The sequence below is a fragment of the Hypanus sabinus genome, chromosome 6, assembly GCF_030144855.1.
Source record: "Hypanus sabinus isolate sHypSab1 chromosome 6, sHypSab1.hap1, whole genome shotgun sequence".
NCBI classification, from domain to species: domain Eukaryota; kingdom Metazoa; phylum Chordata; class Chondrichthyes; order Myliobatiformes; family Dasyatidae; genus Hypanus; species Hypanus sabinus.
This window is the reverse complement of record NC_082711.1, coordinates 168,504,601-168,518,040: the sequence shown is the minus strand read 5'-3', so window position 1 is coordinate 168,518,040 and position 13,440 is coordinate 168,504,601. Positions and strand designations below refer to the sequence as shown.

The 13,440-nt window shown below is 43.7% G+C and overlaps 1 protein-coding gene across 1 annotated transcript in view; it reads right to left on the bottom strand.

Annotated features, from left to right (window-relative positions):
• Positions 1–13,440, bottom strand: part of mnta (MAX network transcriptional repressor a) — a 175,959-nt gene that overhangs the window by 149,554 nt on the left and 12,965 nt on the right. Inside the window, exon 2 of the mRNA XM_059973463.1 lies at positions 5,002–5,485. Within this exon, the coding sequence (XP_059829446.1) occupies positions 5,002–5,485 (484 nt within the window). The remainder of the gene's footprint in view (positions 1–5,001; positions 5,486–13,440) is intronic.

Sequence of the window (13,440 nt, the reverse complement as noted above, 5' to 3'; positions counted from 1 at the left end):
ATATGCTTTCATTGTTCAGTGAAATAGTCCTTTTATTTTTCAGGTTGACAGCTGGCTGACGTTATTTTTGGTTTGCTGCTGGCGGCAAATTTAAGTTTGGCGTTTTTCATAAATACAAGAAGGACTCAAATAGACGTTGAGTATTTTACTTAAAAGTAACCTTCAACCCAACGTCTTTTTTCGGAGGTCAACATGTTTTTGTTGCATGCAGAAATGTAATTTCGTTTTCTCTGCAGGAGTTCATCAATTTCATAAATGCAACACATTATAGTTTGTTTATACATAGCATAAAGGCAAAACAAAACGTTGTATGCAGTGTTATTTCATTTTAAATGTCAAACGGGTTTTGCGGCTCCCAGTGTTTTCTTTTCTGTGGGAAACGGGTCCAAGTGGCTCTTTCAGTGGTAAAGGTTGCTGACCCCTGGTGTAGGGGAACACTTTGGTTCCAGTGATCATAACGTCATTAGTTTCAACTTGATCATGGATAAAGATAGATTTGGTCCTCGGGTTGAAGTTCTAAACTGGAAAAAGGCCAAATTTGAAGAAATGAGAAAGGATCTAAAAAGCATAGCTTGGGACAGGTTGTTCTCTGGCAAGGATGTGATTGGTAAGTGGGAGGCCTTCAAAAGGAGAAATCTTGAGTGTGCAGAGTTTGTATGTTCCTGTCAGGGTTAAAGGCAAAATGAATAAGAATAAGGAACCTTGATTCTTGAGGGATATTGGAACTCTGATGAAGAAGAAGAGAGAGATGTATAACATATATAGGCAACAGGGAGGAAATAAGATGCTTGAGGAGTATAAAAAGAGTAAGAAAATACTTAAGAAAGAAATCAGGAGGGCTAAAAGAAGACATGAGGTTGCTTTGACAGTCAGGGTGAAGGATAATCCTAACAGGTATGTTAAGAGCAAAAGGATAGTAAGGGATAAAATTGGTCCTCTTGAAGATCAGAGTGGTCGGCTATCTATGGAACCAAAAGAAGTGGGAGAGATATTAAATGGGTTTTTTGCATCTATATTTACTAAGGAAACTGGAATGGAGTCTATGGAAACAAGGCAAACAAGTAGGGAGGTCATGGAACTTATAGAGATTAAAGAGGAGGAGTTGCTTGCTGCCTTGAGGCAAATCAGAGTAGATAAATCCCCAGGACCTGACAGGGTATTCCCTCGGACCTTGAAGGAAACTAGTGTTGAAATTGCAGGGGCCCTGGAAGAAATATTTAAAATGTTGATATCCACAGGTCAGGTGCCGGAGGATTGGAGGATAGCTCATGTAGTTCCGTTGTTTAAAAAAAGTCTCAAAAATTAAGCTGGGAAATTATAGGCTGGTAAGTTTGACATTGATAGTAGGTAAATTATTGGAAGGAATACTAAGAGATAAGATCTACAAGTATTTGGATAGACAGGGACTCATTAGAAAACTCAGCATGGCTTTGTGCGTGATAGGTCATGTTTAATCAATCTATTAGAGTTTTTCGAGGAAGTTACCAGGAAAATGGATGAAGAGAAGGCAGTGGATGTTGTATACATGGACTTCAGTAAGGCCTTTGACAAGGTCCCGCACGGGAGGTTGGTTAGGAAGATTCAGTCACTAGGTATACATGGAGAGGTAGTAAATTGGATTAGACATTGGCTCAATGGAAGAAGCCAGAGAGTGGTAGTGGAGGATTGCTACTCTGAGTGGAGGCCTGTGACTAGTGGTGTGCCACAGGGATCAGTGCTGGGTCCATTGTTATTTGTCATCTATATCAATGATCTGGATGATAATGTGGTAAATTGGATCAGCAAATTTGCTTATTATACAAATATTGGAAGTGTAGTGGACAGTGAGGAAGGTTTTCAAAGCTTGCAGAGGGATTTGGACCAGTTGGAGGAATGGACTGAAAAATGGCAGATGGAGTTTAATTAGGACAAGTGTGAGGTATTGCACTTTGGAAGGTCAAACTGAAGTAGAACATACAAGGACACTGAGAAGTGCAGTAGAACAGAGGGATCTGGGAGTACAGATACATAATTCCCTGAAAGTGACGTCACAGGTATATAGGGTCGTAAAGAGAGCTTTTGGTACGTTGGCCTTTATAAATCAAAGTATTGAGCATAAGAGTTGGAATGTAATGGTGAGGTTGTATAAGACATTGGTGAGACCGAATTTGGAGTATTGTGTGCAGTTTTGGTCACCTAATTACAGGAAGGATATTAATAAGGTTGAAAGAGTGCGGAGAAGGTTTACAAGGAAGTTGCTGGGACTTGAGAAACTGAGTTACAGAGAAAGGTTGAATAGGTTAAGACTTTATTCCCTGGAGCGTAGAAGAATGAGGGGAGATTTGATGGAGGTATATAAATTTATGATGGGTATAGATAGAGTGAATGCAAGCAGGCTTCTTCCACTGAGGCCAGGAGAGGAAAAAAAGGTCATGGGTTAAGGGTGAAGGGGGAAAAGTTTAAAGGGAACATTAGGGGGGGGCTTCTTCATGCAGAGAGTGGTGGGAGTGTGGAATGAGCTGCCAGATGAAGTGGTGAATGCGGGCTCACTTTTGACATTTAAGAAAAACTTGGACAGGTATATGGATGGGAAGGGTTTGGAGGGATATGGCCCAGGTGCAGGTCAGTGGGACTAGACAGAAAAATGGTTCGGCACAGTTAAGAAGGACCAAAAGGCCTGTTTCTGTGCTGTAATGTTCTATGGTTCTATGGTCTGTTTGGAGACAAAGCTCAAGATGGTATAATGTATACGTACTTTGAAAATAAATGTACTTTCTACATGCGATAAATGAATTTGAATCTGAATCTAGACCTACCCACACTGCTGCCATCACCAACACAACTACAGTGAAACCAAACCAGGAAATATCAACCTCCCACACAGGGGAACCTCACCTACCCATGCTACAGGGGGTCGCATTCCTAGAAAGTGGGCCCTAGCACAATTCACTGCAACGTAAAGCAATGTTTTCTGCACGTGTCAAGAAATGAAAAAAGATGTAATGCTGTGGTTGTTACTTATGCGTGTTTTCTCCCCCACATAAATTTTGTAAGAGGACGTTTTTATTAACTCCGCCATGGATGGTCCCAAGCACGGCTGCGAAATGAGGAGGGTTGGGTATGGAGCTAGTAACCCCATCCCATAAAAACACAGTGCTACAGAGATGCCAACAGAAGCGCCAAAGACCTCATCCCTGAGAGAGGAAGGATACACCTTGGAGACGGGCTACACCTGGGGAACAACTCAATAGACTGGCCCAGGACAGAGAATTCTGGCGAGCTACTGTCAGTGGTCTTGCCACAGGGGTGATGGGGCTCAAGAAGAAGAACAAGAGAAGAACTTTATTTTGTATGCCAGACATTTTGACAGTGATTTATTGCTCCATAAGGGCAAATTTCTGTTGCCCCAACTGCTAGAACATGGAAGTCACCTGGGTCTAATTTCAAAAACAATACATTATACTCGAGACAGATAAACAGATCAAAGATAATTTAAATTTATTTGCCACACATCCACTGAGCATCAAGACATTCAGAGAAATGCATCGTTTGCATTACTGACCAACGCAGTCCGAGGATATGCTGGGGGCAGTCCGCACGTGAGGCCACGCTTCCTGTGTCAACGTAGCACGTCCACAACCTACGAACCTAACCAGTACGTCTTTGGAATGTGGGGGGAATCTGGGACACCCGAAGGAAACCCACACGATCACAGTGAGAATACACAAACTCTTCATAAACAGTAGCGGGAATTGAACCCTGACACTGGTGCCATAGAGCACTGTGCTAATCATTGTGCTACGGTTCCATCATTAAACGTATGACTCCAGAGATTCTGATGATGTCACTACACCAGAAAAGGGCATCCAGTTAAAACTTCTCAGACTACTGTAAGATTTGCGCCTTGTTCAGACCTACAATGGTCTGGCACCCGGCTACAAAAAGTCCAATTTATGGACACACTTTACATACGATGGAGCGTTTGGGAGACCGGTGGGATGGATGGGGGCTGGATTTGCCCTCTGCTGCAGGTCTGCAGGCATCTTTTACCTTCTTTCTACATGCCTTGCCTCCTCACCCACCCACCACCATCAAATATCCTCACCACCCAGGCCGTGCTCTTTTCCCGCTGTTACCATCAGACAGAAGATACAAGAACCGCAGGACTTGCACCACCAGATTCAAGAACAGTTACTATCCCGCAACCATCAGGCTGTTGAACAGAAGAGGACAGTTCCACTCATCTATTGAGATGTTCCCATAGCCAATGATCTCACTTTAAGGATTCTTTATCATGTTAATTCATGCTCTTGTTACTTATTGCTATTTATTCATATTTGCGTTTGCACAGTTTGTCGTCTTCTGCACTCCTGCTCTTTCATTGATCTTGTTTACAGTTACATTTCTTTAGATTTGCTAAGTATTCCCGCAGGAAAAAGAACCTCAGGGTTGTATGTGGTGACATGTATGTACTCGGATAATAAATTTTACTTTGAATTTTGAACCAAAACAATCGGGAACAAGAGAAAAATCTGCAGATGCTGGAAATCCAAGGAAAAAAAGCACACACACACACACTCTCTCTCTCTCTCTCTCTCTCTATATATATATATGGAAAAGAGTAAAACAGTTGACGTTTCAGGCTGAGACTCTTCATCGGGACCCTGCTAGATGGAGGCAGAGTGAGAACCTGAACAGTCTCTCTCACTTGCTGAGTGAGCAGGGCCATCTCACCCAGTGCATGCGAGCTCTTCCATCATTCTTTCCCTGATCCTCTCCCATGCACCGATTGTGTTCAATTCTGACTTACGTACAGTTCACCTTACAAACGATTCTGAGGAACAGAATCCAGTGGGGATAACCTATAATACTCTCCATTTCATCCTCCACCCATAAACTGTTGGAAATTAGCTGCTAGCAAGCCAGGTTAGTGTTTAAAGTTTGGTGTCGGTTAAGCGGAAAGATCGGTAGGAGAGGAAAGTGGCAATGGATGAGATACTCTATAGAATCGTCGCCACTTACCCCCCAGGTCTTCGCTTTTGATCGTGAGGCTTTCCGTCATCCAGGGGGCTCGACTTAAGCCCACCTGGCTGCTGTGGCAGGGACGACTGCTGGATGAGATGATGTGGTGGGATTGCCAGTACAGATCCTGGGAGCTGCTGGGGAGCACTGTTCACCACCGCTGGACCGGGGTGGGGGTCAGGGAAGGCAGGCATCGGAGAGGGATGAAGCACAGGTGGGCTGGGCGAAACCTCTCTGGCGTTGCCGGTGGGGCTCCGTGCCGGCTGGTGGTGCTGCGCGGCCTGCGGCGGGAGGGGGGACGGGGCTAGCGAGGGGCTGACCACGTGCGACACGACGACTGTGGTGGCGGCGGAGGCTGGAGGCGGTAATGGCTTCTGCACCAGGAGCGTGGGGGCAGCTTGCAGCTCGGGCTTGACCTCATGGTTGACTTTGCCGCGCTCTGGCTCTCTCTCCGACAGGAGGCTGTCCCGTGTCTCACGGTCATCTGCAAATCAAAGACACAAGATGACTTTGATAAGAGGACTAACGCTTAGGGGTTTGTGGGGAGAATGGGGTGGAAATAAAATAAAAATCAGCTAGGATTGAATGGCGGAACATTCGGTGGGCTGAATGGCCTAAGTCTACCAGATCAATAAAAGTAAAACATGAAAATTAGCATCAGTTGACCAAAGATAATCAAAGTTCAAAGTAAATTTGTTATCAAAATATGTAAATATCACCAGATATTTTCTTGCAGGTATTTACAGTACAACAAAGAAACACAATAGAATCAATGAATAAAATCTACACACAAAGTCCAACAAATAATCAGTTTGCAAAAGGAGACAATGTGCAAGTACAAAGCTCGAGAGATACAGCAGGGAGCATGAGTTGTAGAGTCCTTGATGGTGACTCTACAGGTTGTGGAATCAGTTAAGTGTTGAGGTGAGTGCAGTTATCCATACTGGCTCAGTAGCCTGATGGCTGAAGGGTAATAACTGTCCTGAACTTGGTGGTGTGGGGCCTAAGGCTCCTGTACTTCCTTCCCGATGGCAGCAGCGAGAAGGGACCATGGCCTGGATGGTGAGGTCCCCATTTTGCACCAGAGCCACACTGGTTGCTTGTTAGTCTTTATTTCTGTATAGTTTTTTTTCCACAAGTTCTATTGTATTTCTTTATTTTCCTGTAAATAACCTGCAGGAAAATGAATCACAGGGTTGTATATGGTGACATATATGTATTTCGATAATAAATTTACTCTCAACCCTAGGAAAAGGATGGTGCACTTTCACCCTAGCTATGCCCCATAGATATCGGCATCTCTAGAAGATCACCCTCGTTCCCCTAAGCTCCAAAGAGAAAAAGTTCTAACCTGCTCAACCTCTCTCAATGCCTCATGCATGTTCTTTGATAATAAACTTACTCTGAATCTCGAAAATGGGGGCAAATGCATTCAAACCACAGTTACGATGTCCATCAATAAGACTCAGAACTGAAATAAATCTGCTCTGTCAATTCAGTCAGCAGTCAACGCAAGGCACTGTGCCTATACCACAAGTGCAATTCTGGTCACCTCATTACAGGAAGGAAGTAGAGGTTTGGAAAGGGCACAGAAGTTTACCAAGATGCCACCTGAAAACATGAGACGATGGGCAAACTTGGGCTGTCTTCTCTGGAGAGACAATAATTTTACAGGCATAATATACATCACCATCTTTCAATCACTACCCTTTGCCTAAAGATAATTATCCTTCTGTTACCAGGAGAAGCTGCTGTAGTTTATCTTCCTAATCTTTAAACCCTTTTTTTGCTGGCTAAATTGGCATTGTATTCATAGAATGTTCTGAGTCATAAGTTCAACAATGACCAAGCCCTACTATCAAGCAACTGAATAGCAGTGTTGATATAACAATACCCTTCTTCTTCAAAATAATTAGGGAAACATGAATACAAATCATATTAGGTACACTCTCAAGTAGATTATCCTGGGTATTAGGTAAATACTTTGACCTGAATGCATCTTCACTTGAGCTTAGATTGTAATGGAATATATGTCCTACTTTCAGACTTAAAAAGCTTAAATGTGTAATAACTTAGATTGGCTCTCTAGTCTAGCCATCAAATAAGGAATCTTTTGATTTAATCCATCTTTGTTTAACCTGGATCTTTAAACAGCAGAGTGAGCTGTTTATTCCTGTGGCATCCGCAGTTGGTCGCAATTGACGGTCTGACTCTAGCGGTCACTGATTCCATCCCCTCAGCTTCCACCACTCTGCTCCAGCATCGACGGAGTGTGCTGGAAATCATAAGGCTGTAGCCCGAGCCCCAGTTAAGCATCAAGGTGCAGGCTAATACTGCGGAGCTGAATGGGAGGGAGGTGGGGAATGTCATACACCCCTAGTGATGCTGACTTTCAGATATGCCATTCAACCGACGCCCCATCTAGCCTCCCTGGAGGATGTAGAGGAACCCAGGCCAGTTTTGGAATCCAGGAAAAGACACACTTTTCCAGGAGTCCAGTATTAACCCTTCAGTCAATCTAAAGATTATAGTCGGACTACATCGACGTATACATGTAGTGGCTACTCTATTAGGTACCTCCTGTACCTAGTAATGTGGCCATGGAGTGTATGTTCATGGTCTTCTGCTGCTGTAGTCCATCTGCTTCAAGATTTGACATGGTGTGCATCCAGAGATGCTCTTCTGCACATAACTATCATAACACGTGGTTATCTATGAGTTACAGTTGCCTTCCTGTCAGCTTGAACCAGTCTGGCCATTCTCCTCTGACATCTCTCATTAACAAGGCACTTTCACTCACAAAACTGCTGCTCACTGGATGGTTTTTGCACCATTCTCTGTCAACTTTAGAGACTGTTGTGTGCGAAAATCCCAGGAGATCAGCAGTTCCTGAAATACGCAAACCACCCCTTCTGGCACCTACAATCGTTCCACGGTCAAAGTCACTTAGATCACATTTCTTCCCTATTCTGGTGTTTGCTCTGAACAACAACTGAACCTCTTGACCATGTCTGCATGCTTTTATGCATTGAGTTGCTGCTACATGATTGGCTGATTAGATATTTGCATTAACAAGCTGGTGTACAGGTGTACCTAATAAAGTGGCCCCTAATTACATATCGTATATAAAAGTAATTCAAAGGATTTAAAGTTCTTTACATTATTCAAAGGATATGATATGCTATTGAAGTAAATTCTTCTTCTTCAAAATGGACAGTCTTAAAGTTCCTGCCTAGACTCACATAACCTCAGCTTCTTGTTTTAATTCTCTTTGGAACTTTGATGATATGCTACAAGATGAGCCCGGGCACTTTCCCAGGTTTCTCTTACTTAGAAAATCAAGCCGAGAACAAACATGACTAAGAAGTCTACTACCAGCAAAATAGCTTTTTTTTAAATTTATGTAACTGATGATGAAAAAAGGCCTTTTCCCCTTTGTAAACTGAGCTTCTGAGGACGGTGAACAGACTCATTTGAGTGGGTTCAAAAAAGTTTTATCAAACCTCATGGATGGCTCTGGGCATTTTTCATGAACAGAGCTGACAATGTGACTGAAACTGAAAGGCAATGTGGTTACATTCGTGTCTGTAGCATTGTTTATGCCACTGTTATTCTGACATTCAGACTGAAGCACCAACTTCCCCATTTTTGTTCTTAATCCACAAGCTCCACTCATTAACTTGAATTTAGTTCCAAAAGTTCCCCAAAAAAGGGCAAACTATGAGGTCAATCTTTCACCTATAAAGAATAACACACCCTACATGATCTCAGGGCGTCCAAAGCACTCTGTAGCCCATCGGGTGTTTTAGAGAGTGAACAGTGATGCAGGATAACTTCCGTTTTTCACTTACTGCTCTCAATCTGAGTTTGCTTTCAATTTAAACCCAACACTGGTGTCACAGGATTAGAGTACAATTTGCTTCACAATCTTTTCTGCTGCCAACCACTGGAAACCCCCAAAGTGACTCTCTGGCCTTCCTTGTGATTTCTCAATGGCTTTATAGAAGAATTAGTAGTGTAACTGATTCTACAACTACAGGCTTACTTTCAGAGACCCTTTACAACTCTTGTTCTCGGTATTACTTTATTTGTACAGTTTGACTACATTGGTTGATTGTCAGTCTTTGCCTGTTGATGTAGTTTCTCACAGAATTCTATTGTATTTCCTGTAAGAAAACAAATCTCAGGTTGTACATGTACTTTGAACTTTGAATTTGCCAGGCTTCCTCAAGAGGAAGAAATCTTATGGCAGTTATTAATGGAAAGGTAGCGTAATGCTTCATAGAAACATAGAAAGCCTACAGCACAATACAGGTCCTTCGGCCCACAAAGCTGTGCCAAACTTGTCCTTACCTGAAAAATTACCTAGGGTTACCCAAAACCTGCTATTTTTCTGTCCATATATCTGTCCAGGAGTCTCTTAAAAGAAACTACTGCTTCCGCGTCCACCACCGTTGCCGGCAGCCCATTCCACGCACTCACCACTCTCTGAGTAAAAAAACTTACCCCTAACGTCTCCTCTGTTCCTACTTCCAAGCACCTTAAAACTGTGCCCTCTCATGCTAGCCATTTCAGCCCTGGGAAAAAGCCTCTGACTATCCACACGATCAACGCCTCTCATCATCTTATACACCTCTATCAGGTCACCTCTCATCCTCCGTCGCTCCAAGGAGAAAAGGGCAAGTTCACTCAACCTATCCTCATAAGCCATGCTCCCCAATCCAGGCAACATCCTTGTAAATCTCCTCTGCACCCTTTCTATGGTTTCCATGCCCTTCCTGTAGAGAGGCGACCAGAATTGAGCACAGCACTCCAAGTGGGGTCTGACCACGGTCCTATATAGCTGCAACATTACCTCTCGGCTCCTAAACTCCTAAACGATTGATGAAAGCCAATGCACCGTATGCTTTCTTAACCACAGAGTCCACCTGCGTAGCTGCTTTGAGCATCCTTTGGACTCGGAACCCAAGATCCCTCTGATCCTCCACACTGCCAAGAGTCTTACTGTTAATACTATATTCTGCCATCATGCTTCAGTTCAAATGCATTATGTAACGGGGAATTTAATGTGACAAGGTAACATAAAACTTAAGAGCAGGAGTCGGCCATCTGTCCCTGAAAAACCTGCTGCGCCATTTATATGGAGCAGGACTTCCCAACCTGGTGTCCACTGACCCCTTGGTTAATGGTAGGGGTCCATGGCATAAAAAAGGCTGGGAACCTCTGATTTGGGGCAACACACACAAAATACCTTCTAAGGGATCCTTGTTGATTTCACCATCAAAATAGAGTGAGTGGAGAATAATCAGATATAAGTTTTGTGCATAAAATCACTCCTTTCTCCTTCCAGGGATGGCTCACAGACAAATTGCTTGCTGGCTGGTTGGGAATGTATGCAGATACCTCTATGATAAATAAAACTGTGCCTAAAGAGTTCTGTACCTGTAACATTTCATTACTGAAGGCAGCTCATCTGGAGGTTGTTTGGAGAGGAATTGCTGTCAGTTTGTAATTTAGCAGGTGTTTGCAAGTTGACAGAAGAAACCAGCATGTCCTACTTTTTATAATGATCTGACAATTACAAGTTGCACTTGAACTGGGTTGATAATGCAAGTCTAGTGCACAAATAAACGTGGAGTTCACATAGACAGAGTATACACTCGGTACTATTCGAGCCCCAAGGGGAACGTCTGTACTAAAGAACCCGGAACAGTCCTGTAGTTAATTTGAGCAGAGTGTCACCACCCAGCCCACCAGTCTCCAGTGCACCTGAACCCACAGTTACTATCGCAGATGTAAGATCAGTCTTCCGGAGAGTGAACCCTCAGAAAGCAACTGGTCCAGATGGTGCCCCGCGCCACATCCTTCGATCCTGCGCAGATCAGCTGGCGGGGGTACCTGCAGACATTTTTCACCAGCGCTTCACTTTGTCTGGACTGTGTCACCATTATGCATTCTGGTACAGCTTTGCCTCGTACCACCTCAACGCGCCATTGTGACGAATTGATCTGTATGGATGGTATGTAAAGCAAGTTTTTCACTCTACCTCGTACATGTGACAGTTAGAAACCAAGTTACCGACAGGTCTTGGAACACGGAACAGAAGTGCACTGGTACAGGCCCTTACTTGCATCTGCACTGACGCAATGCCAAACCAACCTAATTCTCTTCATGATCCTTCCCCTCTATTTCCTTTATGTCTAACAGCCTCTTGTACGCACCTACAGAAAGGCAAGAAATGCTAGCTCAGTTTATCACCTGTAGATTGAAACAAACGGTGGAATGCGTCACTTGCGCTGATGACCAACACAGTCCGAAAACATGCTGGGATCAGTTCCCAAATGTCCCTACGTTTCCAGAGCCCAACATAGCATACCCACAGTTTACTAACCATAACCCATACAACTTTGGAATGGGAGAGGGAACTGGAACACCTGTTGAAACCCATGCGGTCATGGGGAGACAGACAGACATACTTTATTGATCCCCAGGGAAATTGGGTTTCGTTACAGCCACACCAACCACAAGAATAGTGAAGAAATATAGCAATATAAAACCATAAATAATTAAATAAAAATAAGTTAATCATGCCAAGTGGAAATAAGTCCAGGACCAGCCTAATGGCTCAGGGTGTCTGACACTCCGAGGGAGGAGTTGTAAAATTTGATGGCCACAGGCAGGAATGACTTCCTATGACGCTCAGTGTTGCATCTCGGTGGAATGAGTCTCCGACTGAATGTACTCCTGTGCCTAACCAGTACATTATGGAGTGGATGTGAGTCATTGTCCAAGATGGCATGCAACTTGGACAGCATCCTCTTTTCAGACACCACCATCAGAGAGTCCAGTTCCACCCCCACAACATCACTGGTCTTACGAATGAGTTTGTTGATTCTGTTGGTGTCTGCTACCCTCAGCCTGCTGCCCCAGCACACAACAGCAAACATGATAGCACTGGCCACCACAGCCTCGTAGAACACCCTCAGCATCATCCGGTAGACGTTAAAGGAGAATGTACAAACCCCTTACAGAGAGCAGCGGGAATCGAACCCAGTTCGTTGGCAGTGTGAAGCGTCACGCTAGCCACCACACTGCTGTGTCACTTGTGTTTCCACCACTACAGACACCTACCACTCTCCGTGTTGAAACAAAAATACCACACACATTCACTTCAAACTTTCCCCGTCTCACCTCAAATGCCTGTCCTTTTGTTTTGAAATACTTCTGACCTTCCACAGTGTATTCATCGTACATTTAGGACATGGTGCAAAGACCCCACTCCCCCCACCACCACCAAAGAAGGTGAAATGCTCAGAAACAGAAAAACAAAATTACTCAGCCTACAAATAGTTGCATACTTCAGTATCCATGTAACTATTCCACCAGGTTCAGAAAGTTATCACCTTACATCCATCAAGCTCCTGAACCAGCATGGGTAATTTCACCCACCTCAACTCTGAACTGGTTCCACAACCTACCTTCAAGGACTCTAAAACTCATGATCGCAACATTATTATTTATTTAGTACTATTGTTTGCTTTTTTTGTATTTCACAGTGGTCATCTGTGCATAGTTTTTCACTGTTCATAGTTTCATAGTTTCTTTGCATCTACAGTGAATGCCTGCAAGAAAATGAATCTCAGGGCAGTGTGTGGCAACATACACATACTCTGATAATAAATTTACTTTGAACTTTCACGTCTGTTCAGACAGCGGAAACAAGAACATGATAGTATTCATTCAGACTATGATTCTTCTATTTCTGTGAATGAGGGGTACCTCAAATGAGAAGGGGAATCTCAATCACACTTCTACTGTGCAGTATTGGTTTCAGTCCCCTCCTGTCCACAGGCTAAATGACGAGTAAAGCTCCCTCTCCCCTCCACCTGAAACTCAATCCCAGGAAAGCTCCTGCACTGCAAAAACTGAACTTTCCAAATTCCTTTCCGTATCTGCAGCTTTTCTTCACTGGTTATCAGATGGGCAGAGGTCCTCTGAACTTTAACAGCACCTGCTTCCCCTCCATAAGCCACAAGCAACATATTGCTGAAAATAAAATGCAAGACAGCTCAGTCAAAACAAGTACAAAAAGTACATTTTGTACCGTTTATTCCTCTCCTTGCCCAGTGCATTTTCGGTTTTTTCTCTCTCTACTTTTGCACCAGATTTGAATTACTTTTCTTCTGACTGCCTCCATCTATGTTGGAAAGGTTGGCACAGCACAAACACAGATTCTGCAGACGCTGGAAACCCAGAGCAATGCACACAAAATGCTGGAGGAACTCAGCAGGTCAGGCAGCATACACGAAGAGGAATAAACAGTCGACACTTCGGGCTGAAACCCTTCATCAGGAATTAGGAGACTGGCACAGTGTTCACCTCCATTTGCATCTCTCAGCTGGGTTAGTCTTCAATGGGTTATGAGCCAGTTAAAACCAT